General features: G+C 44.9%; 1 protein-coding gene across 10 annotated transcripts in view; it reads right to left on the bottom strand.

Annotated features, from left to right (window-relative positions):
• The window catches only part of CELF4 (CUGBP Elav-like family member 4), a 710,880-nt gene that overhangs the window by 39,431 nt on the left and 654,509 nt on the right, over nucleotides 1–16,940 (bottom strand). For 4 of the 10 annotated variants that reach the window (XR_015261394.1, XM_086769886.1, XM_086769887.1 and 1 more), the window contains exons 9-11: nucleotides 16,116–16,181; nucleotides 14,306–14,386; nucleotides 8,574–8,717 (exon numbers count right to left, since the gene is read on the bottom strand). Coding sequence is in view for 9 of the 10 variants with exons in the window: in XM_086769886.1 (XP_086626012.1) it covers nucleotides 8,574–8,717; nucleotides 14,306–14,386; nucleotides 16,116–16,181 (291 nt within the window). In the remaining variant the exon portion in view is untranslated. The remainder of the gene's footprint in view (nucleotides 1–8,573; nucleotides 8,718–14,305; nucleotides 14,387–16,115; nucleotides 16,182–16,940) is intronic. The other 6 variants (XM_086769891.1, XM_086769892.1, XM_086769888.1 and 3 more) reach the window with 3 other exon arrangements.

Here is a 16,940-nt window from a genome sequence, read left to right as displayed (position 1 = left end):
GCTTTTCTGTGTGTTCCTCTTTTCTTGGTGTTTGGTGCATGACCTCAGATCTCACCGGCAGAAAGGTTGCTGTCTGTACCTGCATCTAAAGTGAACAAAAACATAGTGTTCCCTGCATCATGCTAAATACTTTGAGAAAACAAGCAAACAGACTGATCAGGCTCATGGCATCTCAGATTATGCATCCAAGATTAATAAATAGTTTTGAATATCTTTCTTTGACTCATCATCCCCTTGGTGAAATGAAGACATTATGAGCACTGTGAAAACGCTGCTCCTTAGCTCTGTGAAACTCTCAAATGCTCTGCTGGGAAGGGCCTTAGGAAAACAGATGAGGAAATAATAATAAATTCATATTCATAGCAGGGTCTGAATATTTTGCGGGAAGGAAGGCCTGAGGCCAAGCACAGAGCTGTGAGGATCTATTGAACAGCTGCTCAGTAAGTAGCTAGCTGACAGACTTTGAAATGCTGAAGAGTAGTCCTGTGCAGTGAATGAGACAAGACAGACGGATATAAAGAAGTTGAAGGTAGATATATGTGGGGATGTATGGATGGTTGGATGGATTGATAGAGACTCGTCCATTCTACAGCTTGAATTTGCCTTGCATCAGAGAGGTCTTGGGAAAACGAAAAAAAACCCCACATGTAATGGGTAGCCAAAACACTGTGGTGGGTCTGCAATCTCACAACAGCGGGATGTGGTAAGTCTACGCTCTGCAGATTAATGACCTTGAATTCAGAAATAAGCCTGCCCGTTGAGAAGGTCATTATTTCCAACTTCTGAACAGAAACTTCTGGCCTGAATGAAAGTAGCACTAGACACCCTCCTTTGACATTTCTACGCATGGGGATGTTTGCATTTGAAACTATAATATCCTGCGAGCATATGTAGAACTAGCCATATACAATTAGGGTTCATCTACTCTGTGTAATGTCAAAGGGTTTTTAGAGGAGGTGGCAGCAGATAGCATGCAGTGCAGGCAAATGAGAGCCCAGTCAGGTTCTCTTCCTAGGTCCCAGTGCTGACGGACTGATTTGAAGCTCAGAGCATTAAATTTTTAATCTCTTTAAAAGGTCTTTTTCTTTTTCCTCTCTTCTTTCTTCTGGTGTTAACTCTTAACATCGGTCATTTCTATTAGTCACATCAATAGCTGCTTTTCCTTTGAAGGTCATTAAATGAGTAGCCACAAAGACCTTGCAGTAATGAGTTCCTCCATCTAATTACCCCATGAGAAAAAACATTTTAAATGACTGTGTAAGTGTGCATGTGAGTATGTACAAACACATCCATAACTTGAAATATTCTGGATGGACTCTGCCTGTCACTTGTGCAGAGAGATGGATAGAACAATGATAGACACATGGACAGACAGATAAATAGAAGATAGATTCTGCTAAAATATTCTTGTCTAATAAATTGTTAAGCTACAAAAGAAAGCAGAAGTCCCTGTGTACAGTGTATAGATTTTCTTTAATGTGAGTTATTGGGAACAGACAGAGCTGTCCCTTTAACTGGATTGCTGCAAACAGCTGTTCCTTATGCATACATGCTTGCTCGGTCTGAAAGTTTTGGTAAGTCAGTGCATAACTGACAGTTAGATTTATCTCCCCAATAAGCAATCAACATTATAATAAAGGAAAAATGCTTTCAGTGCACCTTTGAGAGTGCATCAGAAATTAATCTAAACATCAAATTAATTATAGTTTGTAAATGAATAGTGGCTCACAGCCCTAATACTTCTCCCGCTCCTCCTCCTCCCCCTGAAGCTTCCCCCAACCAACTGCAATGGCTGGAGGTGCTGCACAGTGAGTTTGATGAACAGCTCCTTCTCTTTCTTACTCATGCAACTCTTTCCTCACCAGCTGGAGAGGAGTCCCATTCTTACTCTGCATATCTGAAGTCTCAGAGCCTGCCTGCTTTGGAGTATAACAGAGAGCAGCTAGGAAATAACAAATTTTTGTGCCTCCTTCCCTGTTCCTTTGTGAGCCCTAAGCATCCTCTAATGGTATCCTCCTCTTCTTGGCTTACTTTCCAACTAAGCTGGACACCTCATGAATCTCTCCTTGACTGGCTGGCTCTGCTAGGTCCTTCAGAGCAGAGAGGACCACAACAAACCAGTGCTGATCTGAAACAAAATATCCCAAGGGTCAGGCATGCTTAACACCTTTGGAAAATCATTCCCATATGGTCTCAACTCAGGCACTCAAATTAGTGGCTTCTTCCATTACACTCTGAGCTTTGGTCCACAGCCTGTAGCTATACAGAAATGACAATCTGATATTGTCCAGGGACTTGAAACAAAATGTATTGCCACTGGATCATGCAAAGCAAAGGACATAGCCTAATTCCATGGGTTACAGGGAGAAAGGCTCAGCTAGAGACTTTTCTTAGGAAATTTGAAATCAGGTTAAAAGTAAAAAGAAAAACAAATTAATCATAGTACTGGTAATAGCAGCAAGCAGAGCTCCACCTCTCTCCCAGCTGCTTTCTAATAATTCCTTCATCTGGTGAGAATATTCCTATTTACAAAAAGAAGAATCAGAAAATAAACCCCAAAAAGCTTTGAGCTGATACTGAAACTCTCCTCATTCATGGATCCTAAAGCCCTATGAAAATGAGTAAGTGTCCTGCTACAAGAAGGCGAACCCAAGGCACCCAGCTAGGTTGGCCCATGACCGCACACATGGGGCAGGCACACGTGACTTGAATTTCTTACCACCTTACTCCTGGATTTTCTTATTTCTCTGGGTGAACATAAGGAGAGTTGTTGGGATTTTTTTATTAAATGAGAAACTGCCAGATTTGGCAGGGCATGTTGGAGGCACATTGTGAGCAGGTGCTGAACAATATTTTTCTGATGTACCTCAGGGTCTGTTGTTCCACTCCTACGTCTCATGGAGCACTGCCAATGCACTTTAGACCTCATCTGCAACGCCCCTGGTCCCAGGGCCCTACATAGCTTTGCCGGTGTCCTAGTCTCTTGACACTTCTTTCCTCTTTCTGTTTCAGCTTCCAGGTTGAAACTCTCCAGACTGTCACGACCTGCCTGCTGCCTTGCATCTCCCACTCCACCCTTCTGCTATCCCACTACAGTCTTGAGCTGCCACAGTGTGTTTTTAATAACATGATACAAGCTCTACCCATCCCTCAGCCCTTCTCCTGAGCTTCACCCTCTCCTGTGTTCAGTCCTCATTCCTCACTGGTTTTCTCACCTTTAATCACTCTCCTTTGGCTTCCTTGTTTCTTTTCATAAGCTAGGAGCCAGAAGTTTAGTAGGGAATAGAAATATTTAACAGCAAAGGTAATTAACTACTATGGCCCTCATCAAGTGATGTTATTTTGTCTCTTTTGGCATCTTTGGAGAAGACTGGATATTTTGCCAAATGGAGCGGCCCACTAGCAAATTTCAAGTGGGCTCCCTGCAGGAATCCGGAATGAAATTCAATCTCCATGCTACACCAAGAATCAAGCAAGTTGTTTTCTTTAAGACATATAAATCCATGGTCCTAAGAAGCCCTTGCAGTCAAAGCTAGAATGCACCTTGCTATGTTTAATGCGGGATACTTCAAAAGGGGAGGACATCCCTTCTGCCAGTGTGAAAGTCCATCTGGAATGCATAGGAAAGGAGAAAAACATCCAGCAGTTGTGGTTGCTGACATCTGGGGTGTCACACCATGTCGTGCTGAGTGGAGGGAAACCACAATGTCTCTGTGGGCATCAGAGAGGTTCTTCCCAGCCTCCTGGAGTCATTGCCCCATAGGGAGAAACTGAAGGTGCTCCGTTGGTGGGTATGGGGAACACCTATAATGCCAAGGAGACACACGTGGGGAACAAGGTGGGGACACGGAGAAGAACTGGCCTAACAGTGTCTGCTGCATGATGGGGTGCAAAGAGCAGGCAGATCCAGATGCTCACTGCTCTCAGAAAGAGGTGAGTGGAGGAAAGAATTTCCAAGTGCACCAGTAAAGCAATTCCTCCAGCTTTAATTTATCTACATCTTATTTGACACCGTGGGGTAATCATTTGGCCTCTGCTGCTCCATCCAAGTCCTCGTTTTTCTAATTTCTGTCATGTCTTCCTAATTAATATTGCCCAGACCTATCCTTTTCTCTCTCTTCTCTGTTAAAACATTTTCCTAGAACACGTCTGACTCTGTATTTCACTAGTTTAACATCTTCAAGTGCCTTCTTAAAATGTATCTTGTGTGACAACACAAGAATGCTCCTGAAATCAGGACTCTATTTTAGCGTCACCCCACAACAGAGGTAGAGTTAGCCATGTGTGAGCAGCTTGAAGAATGGCTCTTCTCACATTGACTACTTGCCTTAAAAGCCTAAATAGTGTCATTTTACTGGAGTTTTCTTTTTGCCTTGTACAGAAAGTGGTCACATTTAAATTGTCTGCATAACTGAGAGGGGAATTATCACCAGAACTCTTGAGACCAGCACATAAACGTATTTCATGTCCTCTGACATTTAGCATACCTACACATGGAAGAACTTACACTCATGCAGTGAGAAGGTGAGATACCCAGTGCAGTCTCTGCCTTGCACGGAGACAAGTACCAGGGTCCTGCAGAAGCTGACTTTCATGTTGTGGCACACTGTACCTCTGTGCAAGGCTTCCTAGATCAGCCTGCTGCAAGAATGGGAGTCACTATCTTCAAGGAGTGTCTAACTAAGTATAATTTTTCCCAGAGTGGGACAGTGATTCCTGCTGTGGCCTTGCCATTTCACTGGGAATGGACAGCATGGCCCATTAGGAGAAACATGCTGGCTGTAAAAGAAATGCATGGGAGGAGGCTGCAGGTATCAGCTGGGCATTGAGTGAAGGACTAGAGAGAGAGGAGAGAGAAGGGCAGAACGGTGAAGAGCTGTGAAGGTGAAATCAGTAAATCTGAATACAAGAGGGTGGACAGGGTAGCACCTGAGGAGAAACCCAAGGAGATGCTGATATGGTTGGTGTGATAGAGGCTCAGGCCATGTGATAAGACAGGGTGTTGGTGAATGAGAGGCAGAAGTGTGGATGGCGCTTGGGAATCTAAACTTATTACAGCTGCATCAGGATAGGGAGGGAAATAAAAGGCAGAGGTCTGGAAAATTATAAGAGAAAATGAAAGATTTGGTTCTAGCCTGGATGTATACAGCAGAAGAAAGGTTGAAGGCAAAGAAGCCTCCCAATTTAAATGACTTTTTTTTTTCAGTGAGAAGTCAGAGTTGTTTCTCAGGCAGTCTTACACACCACAGCAAGCAGTCCTGCTATGGAAAACAAGAGACACATTTTGAGCACTGTCACATTTCATATATGAGATTGGCTCTGTGTCAGCCAGGAGGTAGTGGCCTCTGAATTAGGAAAGTCAAAGGCTTCATAACCACAGCGCGGTTTCTTCAGTGCATGCGGGTGCTAACGGTTCTCTGCAGGGTCATGGACTCCAGAAACCAGGAGATAGGCTTGTGGCTGATTGTGCTTTCTTCCTGACACTCCCGTGGCTATTCCTACGCTGCCCTGCCAGTAGTGGCCAAAGGAGATAACTGTGCTGGAAATGCAGGGGAGAATCCAGAGCCAAATGGGAAGGAATAGAAGTCCTATTTTGAGGTGCTACTCTACTGACTCACTCAGTTTGAACCAGGTGCTTACAGGTAGTTCAACAGTGAGACATGAGCAGCGAATGAAGTATTTTCTGTTCCTGTGGAAAAAAAACATAGTGACATTTTTCTCCAGAGAATTTTTCAAGTTTGTCTAAAGCAGGACTTCTTGACAATTTCTCGACATCCTGGGGGTAGACTCTGTTACAGCAATTTACTTGGGATCTACATAGCAGATACATTTTAAAAGGTCATATAATGGTGGAATATCTTTCTGAGGCCAGACAGAATTGTCCCCCCAGGCTACCAGTTGGAGAGCTCTAGCTGGGTTTAAAAAAAAGCAAAACAGAATGCAAATGCTATGTTTTCACACGTTGAGTTTTGGGAAATGTTTAAGCAGAAAAGGAAAGAGTTTTCTTACTTTCAAAGTTAACAAAATTCCTTCTTTTCCTTTAGGAAAAAGCATTTTTAAAATAATCTTTCTGAACAAAAAAATATAATCTGCACCAGCTTGAGTGGACTTAAGAAAACAAATGAAAGATCTGATTTTCTGTAATACACTCTACATTTTTACATTGCTTTAAAGTTGAAGGTCAGCAGGGTGGGAGGTTCTGAAGAGCAGCGTGACACACTTGTGATAACTAGCTACCTGTACTTCTGCTATTTCTGTCCTTCTGGAGGTGGTGCACACGGCAGCACAGTCAACATGTTTCTCTGAGACCAACAGTCACAGCAGGCACTCAGCTCTATGGGAGAGTAAGCTAAAGCCAGAGAAAGCTGGGGCTTGACTCCTGGGACCCAAAACTGACTGGACTTGGATATTTGTGTCTCAGAAGCTAATGTAAGGTGACCAAGATCCATTAGCAGTCTCTAATTCCTGTTTTTGCTTGCCTATGCACTTGGGTCTATACAACCAAAGGGCACCCTCCTGCCTTTGCGCTGGAATATCCCACCATTAGTTTTGGATGTTACTTCATCAAACAAGCTGATGTTTAATTTCTCCCAATAAGACTTAATGTTAAGACAAATTCCTGCTAAGATCTCTCAATTCCTGCTCAGCTATCAAGAATGATCTCACAGTACCTTGGAAGCAGCAATAATGCCAGCCCCACAACCCTGCCCTACAAGCTAGGTACATGTTGCTGTCCTCATGAAGCCTTGTAGCCAGAAAGTCTTTGAGCTAAAAGGAGGTCTAGGAATACTTGTCCAGAAGTATGCTCCCATATCAGACTTGGCTCTCACTTCATTTCTCCATTTACCTTTGGTCTTCCCACTTGTCAATATGTGGAGAACCAGGCCCAGCAGTTCTCTAAATATTTATGACAGGAACAGTGATTTCATTACTAAAGGTCCATTTCTAACCTGTGGATGTCCTTGAAGCATTAGTTGTCAGTGTCACCTGGAGCTATGCTGGTCTGCTCATCTTGTTATAAGCTTTTATGCGGGTAAAGCTCTAAAAAGCAGGTAGGCTCTGGAGAGAACTGGGCTAATTCATAATTTCTCATTTGAATTTCCCAATTGCCTCTTCACACCAAACTCTTTGTCCTTCATTTCCCTAGTGCTTGTGAGTGCAGCAACTCAATGACTACTGGTGAAGGGGAACACTGTGTCCCCTCACATCAGGGGATGGAGTTCCTTCAATCAAAGGGGAAAATAGCCTGTTCAGACCCTCTGTGGATGCACAGGGAGGAACTGTGCATAGAGAAGGAGAGCAAAACTCTTGCAAGTACTGTCTGACATGCACCATAGCTAGCAAAGAATAAGGTAAGAGTTTTGGGAGGTGGGCTATCCAGAAGGGGAAAGGGGAAGGCAGCATGGAAGGGAAGCATAGTGTGGAGATTGAGAGCGGCTTTAAAATAAAATGAAACTCCAGTAAATCTTAACTCTGGAAGTTTGCCTGAGAGACAGAGTCCAAATCAGCTGCAAGGAATAGGAAAAGAAAAGCAATGGTTTGTCCTGTTGCGCTTCTCAACAAAGAGTGCAGGATGGCGGGGAACCAGAAATTACACATCCCAGGGCTGGGCACATGGACGAGGGAGATCCTGTGTCCATCAGGTGAGATGGGACCTAATGTGGCAGAGCCCCCATGCTGCTGTACTGTCAGAAGGGACTCTTCACAGCAGCACCTTTACAAACAGCAGGATCCCACTCAGACACCACATGCACATCACCACACGGCTGCTGGCTGGCTGAGCCCTCCCGTCGTGGGTGCAGCTCAGGGTGTCCCTGTAGCTGGTGGCTCATGGGCAGCTGAAGTTGTGCTCTCTTCCCATTGCTCCAGCTGCTGGGGTTGAGCCAGCAGCGAGGCCAGAGCTGTGTGAGCACAGCACAGCTTTCAAACCGAGCCTCTTAGCGTGGCCTGAGGCCTGAGGGACAGGGCTAGTTCTGTCTATCTGTGTCTGCTGTGGTGCTGGCTCAGGACCAATGCGTAGCTGTCTGCGGTCCATCGAGCAGCCATTCTCCTAGAAGACCAGGCTTTCAGCTGATGTTCAGCCCTTGTCCCCTTGCAGTCTAATGCTTAGACAGCTGCTGGAAAGCTGCCCTTATAGCTCTATCTCCCCTTCAACCCAATGACCTGTTTTTCGTTTTCCTTAGGTTCAGAAATTCCCTTTCTGCCACATGCTCCCGCTGCTGACCCCATCAGCATTGCACCTACCTTCCCAGCCCCCTCCATTTTCCTCCAGGTGCTTTAGTCTTTTCTGTACCCTCCCCACGCCCCTTTCTGGGGTGGCAGTATTTTCCACCCCACCACCAGCAGCCGCAGTGCCCTGCTGCTGGTGAGATGCCAAACCTTGACCCCTAAGCAGCGCACACAACTCTGAGCATGAGACAATTAGGAGAGAAAGAGGGAAGGGAGAAAGTATTGACAGGAGTAAATTGAGAGAAATCATAAAGCTTAAGCAGAAAGAAAGCAGTTTGAAAGGTAAAGTATTTAGAGAAAGCCCTTTCCTGGATGAATCTAATTGTTTTGTTATCTTTACCCACCAAAGCATTTACTTTGGTTTGTCGCCCGATCCACAAACACTTTCGAGGAGATGACATTACCGAAAGGCAGGAACATCTGCATCAGCTCAGCATCCCCAAACTCCTGGGGCAGATGGTAGATAAACAGGTTACAGCCCTCTGGTCCTATCAAGAGAAAAAGAAGACCCATGAATGGAGAGAAATAGGGTATGAGAAAACACACGGTGGAGATTTACTCTGCATCCCCTCTCTGACTGGTGAGGGGTCACCTCTAGGAAGCAGTCTGTAGACTCTCAGAGGAACAAAGCAGAAGACCAGGAACTCAGAAAGTCACCTAGAAGCTATGCTAACTTCATTAACCTTCCCAGGACAGACATGAGGATAAAATCTGGAGACAGAGGAATGCAGCAGCACGTGTGGCCATTGAAAGACAGAACAGAAGAATATGAGCAAAAAGAATGAAAGAATGTGGTTCATAGTTTTTCTTTACTCCTCATAATCTCATTTAATCTGTAGTTTGAGTGACCCACACTAATCTGTGCCTCTTCTTAGTGTCTACGTGCAGGAGTTTCATTACCCTTCTTGTGTCTGTGTGGGGACTGTGGTAACAAGTAGAAAGATATGCACAAAGCCACAGGTTTATTTTGTTTTGTAGAATTTTACATTTAACACCCCAGCTCAACTCAGCCTGAAGACTCCCCCAGGTCTGGACTGTTTGGCCATGTCTCCCATTGTTGAGAGTTCTGCAAGAGAGATTACAAACCCAAATTGCTTACAACTGATTACAAACCCAAATTGCTGGATAAAAGGAATTGCCTTTTTTTTTGCCTGAGTGCTGTAGCGTACACTCTTACAGACTTCTGAGGGTGCATGGAAAAATATCCAGAGATGAGTCTTTAGTTGGAATATGCAGTTTTGTTAAAGTAGAGACCCTCAGAAAATATTCTGTTGAAATTGTATTTTGGGACAGAAAAGCCTAGAATGAAACTTTTCAATCTGACTTTTATTTTTAAGCATGCTGTATTTGAGCAAAAGTCAAAAGGCAATGGGTGTGTCCAAGTGTTTTTTTTTTTTTTAATCAACATCTAAACCCCTTGCAGTGTTCATTAGGAGAAAACTGTGTAGTTTGAGGAGGAAGGGACTGTTTTATTTGTGGTCTTATTTCCAAAGGTACTTCCAGCCGCTGTCCTGCTCTGCAGTAATCTCGATAGGTAACTCCAGCTCTGCTTTGCACAGGGGGGTCAAGATGAGTGGGATACAGTGCGTGCTCCTTGCTGCAAGGGTAAGAGGACAGGGAGGAGGAGGGTTTCCTCCTTTCCCCCCAGCCCATGAGCCTACAACCCTCTGACCTGACTCAACCAACTTTCCCGCATTTACATCTGGGCCACAGTGTGGGGAAGGAAAGGGGTTTTTTTTAATACTCTCGTTTTCTTCATCAGGGCATAATTACAGTGTCATAACACAGCAAATTACAACTTTGCCTTTCCTGTTAGGGAGAGGAGTTCGCCTAGATGCTCCCACCTTTTATTAGCCATTACTCATCCCCCTGGCTGGCAGGAGAAGTACGGCAAAGTCAGGATTCTGACAGATGCCCATTTAAAGCTCATTAAAATTCCTGGGCCTCAGCGTGATTGAAGTCACAGGCTCTCCACATTTCCTTTTGGATTAATGGAAAATGAAGCCCTAATGAATATTTGCTAAGCACAATTTTCCCCACTAATTTGCTAAAAGGACTGTCACGGAGGAACAGCTGATCCTTTGCATCTTTTGCATTTCCTAGAGGTCATGAGGATGATAACAGGGTTTCTTCCAAATGGGGGGGATAGTGGTACGGTGGAATAATTAACTAATTAGGCACACGGTCATCTGCTTAGCTAAATTACTTTTGAACCTCAGTGGCCCACAATCAGGCTCCCCTATTTCATGCCAAGCTTTTCCATCTTTCCCCCACCTCCTGTCTGCCTCTTCCTTAGTCTCCTCACTGAGCATCTATGCATTCTCTGGTCCTTGCCGCAGTTAATTTCCACACAATGTGGAGTTATTGGCATGGCAAACTAGATAGGAAACAGTCTGAAAGTGTTAAACAAACAACCACTCCCTTAGGTGTCTGTTAGAATTGAGAAAATCCTGCCCAGGAGAGGACCACAGTCCAGAATAGCAGGGAAAAATTCATTCCTTCATCTGAACATGCCCCAGAGCACTTCTGCTGTAGGATTTGAGATCCACATAATAATAGAATGGGTAAAATCTTGGCTTTGCTGCCTTAGTGGCAAAATTCCCACTGACATCACCAGAGCCAGCAGTTTGCTCTGTAAAACTGGCAAATTCTTTTGAAAATACCAGCTGCACTTCCTGGGGTCTTGGATGTGTTGTGCATGAGCAGGGATTCTGCCTGCATGTGCTGAGAAACACCCACTAAGGCATAAGGCAGACCAGGAAGCACACGACTTCATCTACCCCAGGTTTAGAGGTTGGGCTCAAGGAGAGAACAATCCTTAGTTCACCTTGAAAAAAGCTTTGCCTCACACTGCTTGGAGAACAAAAGGAAGAGACCAGGGAGGATGTGAAAAAGCAGAGAGCATCCTCAAGGCCTGGTTCAGCTCTGAAACATGGCTGGGAAACCCACAGCAACTCAGACATTCAAGGCCAAGCTCACTCTGTTCTCGGCTACAGAAATTTTTTGCTGTTGTCCAATACTGATAACTCCACCTGCTACTGAGAAACAACCTGAGGTAGTTTTATTCGTTTTACCATCCTCACATATGAAAATTCTGCCATTAGAATTTAACAAGCAATTTCTTGTTAAATCCATCCATCTGTAAGTCACCTATCACAGTTAGACTCCTTGGTAGAGGGTTCACAAAACAAGATCTGCCTGCCTCATCCTTCTGCCTTTGTTGGTTTGTTTGTTTGTTTGTGGGGTTTTTTGGTTGTTTTTTGTTTGTTTGTTTTTTTTTCCCCCTCTGAGGCAAATTAGTCTGGGCACTCCATGGAAGACTATGTGTTTATGTGTATGCCTGCCTCTGTATATATATGTGTATTTTTAAGAAACCAAAGACATTAATTATTTAGCTCAGAATGATATGAAGAGCTAAGTTATTTCTCAGTGTGGACAAGCAACAAATTTTAAAGGACTTGGTCAGGATCACTGGCACAAAAGTAAGATCATAGCTGGTATGGCAAAACCTCAGTGAAGACTCCAACTATCTTGTTGGAGAGAAAGGTCTTGTTCTGGACTGAGTTAAGGAATTATCAGAGATCAGTATACTTAGCAGTTCAGGGCTGAATATGGTACTAGAGTTATTTACCACACACTTTACTTTGTTTTTCAAAAGGGCTGTAAGTCTCCTTGAAATCTAACTCTCGTGACACATTATGAGAAGAGAATCAAGGTTCATTTCTACCCTGACATCTGCCATGGCTCTTGGTTTTATAGCTTTAAGTTATAGATGTCTCTGTTCATTAATACACAAGAAAGTTTTAAGGAACACATAGTTTATGAATGGTTTGTAAATTACAGGCAAACCATGCTGGATAATGGAAAAACCTGTGGCTGAGGGCGGAGAAGCACATGGTAGAAAACTTTGTGGTGGGTCTGTGTTTATTTGGCTTAATTTGGCCTGAGCTGCTAAGCCATTGCTCTGCCTATGCTCCTCACCCTTCAGCTCATTCTTATTTTTTTTTTTTTAGCACGGAGACAGCTGCAGACCCAGCCTATCCTTGGATGTCCACTCTTGACATCAGTAAACCCCGTATACCTGTGCTGACATCGGCTATCCATCATTGCATCCCCAAGACTGAGAATCAGTGTCACAAGGAAAGGCCATGACTAGACTATTATTAGTCTCATAAGGTTGTGTGAAGTTATCCTACAGCCTTTTGGTCAGCTGCACACCTCACTTCTACAGCAAACACTCAGAGGCTGAAATTTCATTGCCTCTTCTGCATCCATTTGCTATTCACTCCTCAGAATGTTTGAGCACAGGACAGATGAGAGTCACAAGCATGCACCACTTTATTTTAATATCCAAGTGTACTTCTGAGTTTCAGAAACTGTGTCTAGATAAGTAATACAATACAAATTTAAAATTATCCCCAAGTTTTGCCTGGTTGACATGGCCTGAATCAACAGAAAAATACAACATGTAAACACTGCAGGAAACTGGAGGACACTGGGAACGGCAACCTGCATTGGACTGCTGGTTCATCCCATATATCTGCCCTGCAACCATCCTCAATACCAGGTGCTTACAGGAAGGGGCAGGGCATTATGAGATAATTTGTCTACTTGGTGACCCTCAACCCGCAGAGACACGCCATGCCTTGTGAACACAGGGGTCTTTGGCCAGTGGGTCTTCAAAGTGTGCACAACAGCTATCCCTTGCTTCTGATGGTCCCTGGCACAATGTTATACTGAGCAATGATCTGCTCGCCATTTTGTCCTGTGCTTAATCTAGCCCCAGTAAGTAATAAAGAGCAAAGTCCTTCAGCATGGGGGAAACATCTCTGTAATGATACGTTAGGTCTGTGCATCTGTTCTCACAGCAGGGACATGTACTAGAGCTAATCAGGAGCTGGAAGTTGTGTTCCCCAGGAAATTCTGACATTGGAAAAAAATTAATTCCAAATTAGATAAAAATGCCAACATTTCTAATTTTCTTACAAAATGAGATTTCTTCCCCAAAGTAGTTCTAGGCCATCAGATTGTTTCAGTTTGATAGTGTAATCTTGATTCATTTCATTCTGAGTGTTACACTATATTAAAATATTTAATGTCATTATATATATATATATAATAACACATATAACATAGAATATATCTGAATTAGTGACCTAATAGAGAATAAAAGTTTAAATGTAATTATTTAAAATGAGGGTCTCCACTGAGCTGAGCTGAAGCACCTGACTCTAAAGGCCTCACTTAGGCAAGCAGTCCCCTCTCCATGTCAAAAGCGAGCAGTGGACTCCCTGGAGGACAATTGGGACTACCTGAGTGGGTTGCCTCTGAGGAGCGCACTGCTTCCCGTGGCGGTAAAGGGAACATTACATGGCATGGTTTCCTCCCAAAACCTTTACATGCAATAGTGGGAGATCCATCTCTCCTTACTTTTCCTGTGTCCAGTGAAGCCATCCAGTTTTGCAGATTAGATAACCCAAGCTCCTCTCATAGTCAATATAAAGAAGTAGGTACTTTCACTATACGATTCGTCTCATCCTGATACAGAGATCGTGCTCTAAAAGAGCTGATTTCTGTTTTCAGATTTTTAAAAGGAGCTGAAAGAACTTGATCAGCTCCTCTAAATAGTAGGTGCTCGTTCTCTAAATAGCAGGTGTCTGAAATCATGTTACTGGCTTCTAATGAAGGGCCACCAGTGCTTTGTTTCCTATTAAATTCTTTATTCCAATGCAATTGGATTTTTGCCCACATTCTTGTTACTTGTCTTGAACACAGACCCCCACTGAACATAATTGCCTATGTTGTTAGCAGGTCTTTCCATGGCCTGTGCGCAACAGCATGGTCCCCTTCCTGGGGACTGAGGAGATCTCAGCAGCAATTCTGCATGAGGATGTTCCTGCACCCTGCTTGTGCCAATGATGCCGTGCCACACATGGAAATGGGGAAAAGACTTAGTGAACCAGCTATTCAAAGCAATTGGGCACATAATGTATAGTCTCCAGGTGTATGACGAGGGGAATCAGCTTGGTGGAGATGATGTGCTGGGGCCAGGAAGGAAGACAGCCCATTTACTCACCTTCTCTCTGTTGCTGTGGTATCATGGGAGGTGGCTGTGGGAACGCTTGGCTAATCTGGCCATAAGCAGCAGGATAAGCAGCTATAAGAGAGAGAAAGGGAGAGAAGAAAGAGGGACAGATTTCAGTTCTGGGAAGCAAGGAGCTGTCACTCCAAACCATCATACCAAGCTAGAGGTGGGGTTTCCCCCAGCACTTTGGCTCTGCAAAGGGCCATCTTGTGCAGCCTGACATATGGCAGAAGCACCATGGTGGTGCTGCATGGCCCTGAGCACCCAGCTTCCCTTCAGCTTCCTCAGCAGTAACACTGAGGAATGCCATGCATTGTAAACAGGGAGTCCCTGCTGAGATCTCTCCCAGTAGAGATGTGTAACGACCCTCCCTTCAGCTTCATCAGCAGTAACACTGGGGACAGCCACACGCTGTAAATGGGGGTCTCTGCTGAGATGTCTCCCAGGAGAAATGCGTAACCATCCCAGATGGTACCATAAACACATTCATTCAGGAGCTCAGCACACTGATGCCCATGCTGACATCCACGTGCAGAGTGCATGCACACATTTCTCTGTGTAATTCTCTTGCACCCTGATTAATTCATGGGCTTATAAAAACAGTTCACATGTGTGTTTCCTCCCTTACGCTAACCTTCGTATGCCCACACGCCGTACGGGCACAGTTGCACATACTCTCTTGGATATACATTTTCTTTCCTGTCCATAGAGACGTCCTCCCTCTCACACAAACACAGTGGAAACAGTATGCAGCAATTAAACAATTTTCCCCACCTCAGCTCCCCCACCAAGCTGACAAGGGGAGACATTCAGTACCACAGATGGTAGATGATGTGCCTTGCTGCTAAAAATACAGAGTACGGGTCGCCTGCGAGCCCAGAGAGAGGGGACAGGGGCCATGTGTGTGCAGAGGGGTTAATTAACAGCTCAAAGGGTTGAGCTGCTTCCCATCTATCAAACCTCACAAGCAATAAATGACAATAACTAAAACACCGGCAAATGAAGCCCTACATGGAGAATTAAATTAAGTTTCCAGATACAGTGCTGACATGAGATAATAGCCATTCCTCAGCGGGAGCCCATGATTGCTCCAGTTACCACAGGAAATAATGACTTTGGGGTGGCAGCTTCCTCGCAACGTTGGCCATGGACACCTCACGAGGGGAGGCTGAACACGGCAGGGTCGTGGTCTGCACCGGGTCACTTTGGCTGGTGTCAGTCCATCAACTGCAAAGGAGCTGCTCAGCATACAGGGCGACCTGAGAGGGGGCTGACCCATTGGGACCCATGGAGAAAGTTGCTGGGAAGCTAGGAGTATGTCTGTGTAGCTCCTAAGCAAGCCTCAAACTAACTAGCTGGGGTATGTCCTGGGTAGACATATCCTAAAATACAGACACGTGCAGACATACCATACCCTGCCAGGCACAGCAGCTGTGGCTCTATAGGGTCTACTCACTGCAGCACTCAGGAGAGCTGTTATAGAAAGCAGCCTCCACACCCACGGCCTGATTTTGCACTTGTGCACAGTGCTAAGCAGACCTCCTGAAGAAGCTGCACCAAGGTACAGGTCAGTGGGAGCCTTTCCCTGGGGAAAGGGAGGAGGTTGCCTCCTTGGGGAGAGAAGACTCTGGGCTTTATCTTTGTTTTCACAAGAAGTGCAAATTTAGTCTGAGAGTCTGTGGCCCCCGGTTTGCCCCTGTATCAGCAAACACCTCCCTTCCCCCAGCCCCCTCAGCTGTGTTCAGAGATTAAAGGCTTTAGAGAAGAGAAAGATTTATTGGGAGAAAGTGTTAATACTAACGACCTGCGTACTGCTGCACTCCAGCGTAGGCTTGCTGCAAGGGGTCTGCTGCAGTGGGGCTCTGTGCTGTGGAGACACAAGAGAGAGAAGGAATCAAGGGATTAAAACATGACAGGCACCATCCCTTTCTCTTCCCTTATCAGTATGTGGTATGAGACCGACAGACCCAGGAGATGAAGCTCCCAGAAGAGGAGCAGCTCACTCACCCTACGACAGCCCCCCATGATAGCCAGGAGGGCTCCGTCCCTGAGCCATCACTCTGTGAGACTTCAGAGCAGAGGGCAAGAAAACCTCTCCCCTCCTTTCTCAAGCTTAAATTATGGAGCCCACCTCTTATCATGTGGATTTTTGGCACTGAAGTAATCAACCCCAAAGAGTCCTCTTCTTAAGCCAGGACTGACACTGTGTTAGATGCTGTGCAAACTCAGATCTCAGTGACAGCTACAGTCGCATGAAACTTTAAATCAGAGCAGAAAACAACAGGGATATAGCAGGAGGAAGGAGAAGAGAACAAAGCAGCAGCTCCTGCCATCCCAACATCCGTTTGAAGGACTGTGTTGCTGCCAGGCAGCCCCCTGTGAGAGAGGAGATGCTGCTTGGAGGGGAGGGGGACACCACTTGTCTGCTCCAGGGAGGATGCTGTGAATCTCTGCGTAAGGCATGCAGTCCCTTGCTGGCTTCAAAGTGTGTTTTCTCTCTTTACAAGTGTGCATTACTCCCCTCTAAAACTGTTTATTTTTGTGAAACTTTGAAGTCTAGCTCAAATACAACCAAAGCCAGTTAAGATTTTTTTTTTCTTTTTCCCCTTTGGTTGATAGGGAGAGA

The sequence above is a fragment of the Chlamydotis macqueenii genome, chromosome Z, assembly GCF_036417535.1.
Source record: "Chlamydotis macqueenii isolate bChlMac1 chromosome Z, bChlMac1.mat, whole genome shotgun sequence".
In the NCBI taxonomy this organism is placed as follows: Eukaryota; Metazoa; Chordata; class Aves; order Otidiformes; family Otididae; genus Chlamydotis; species Chlamydotis macqueenii.
This window is presented reverse-complemented; position numbering and strand designations above follow the sequence as displayed.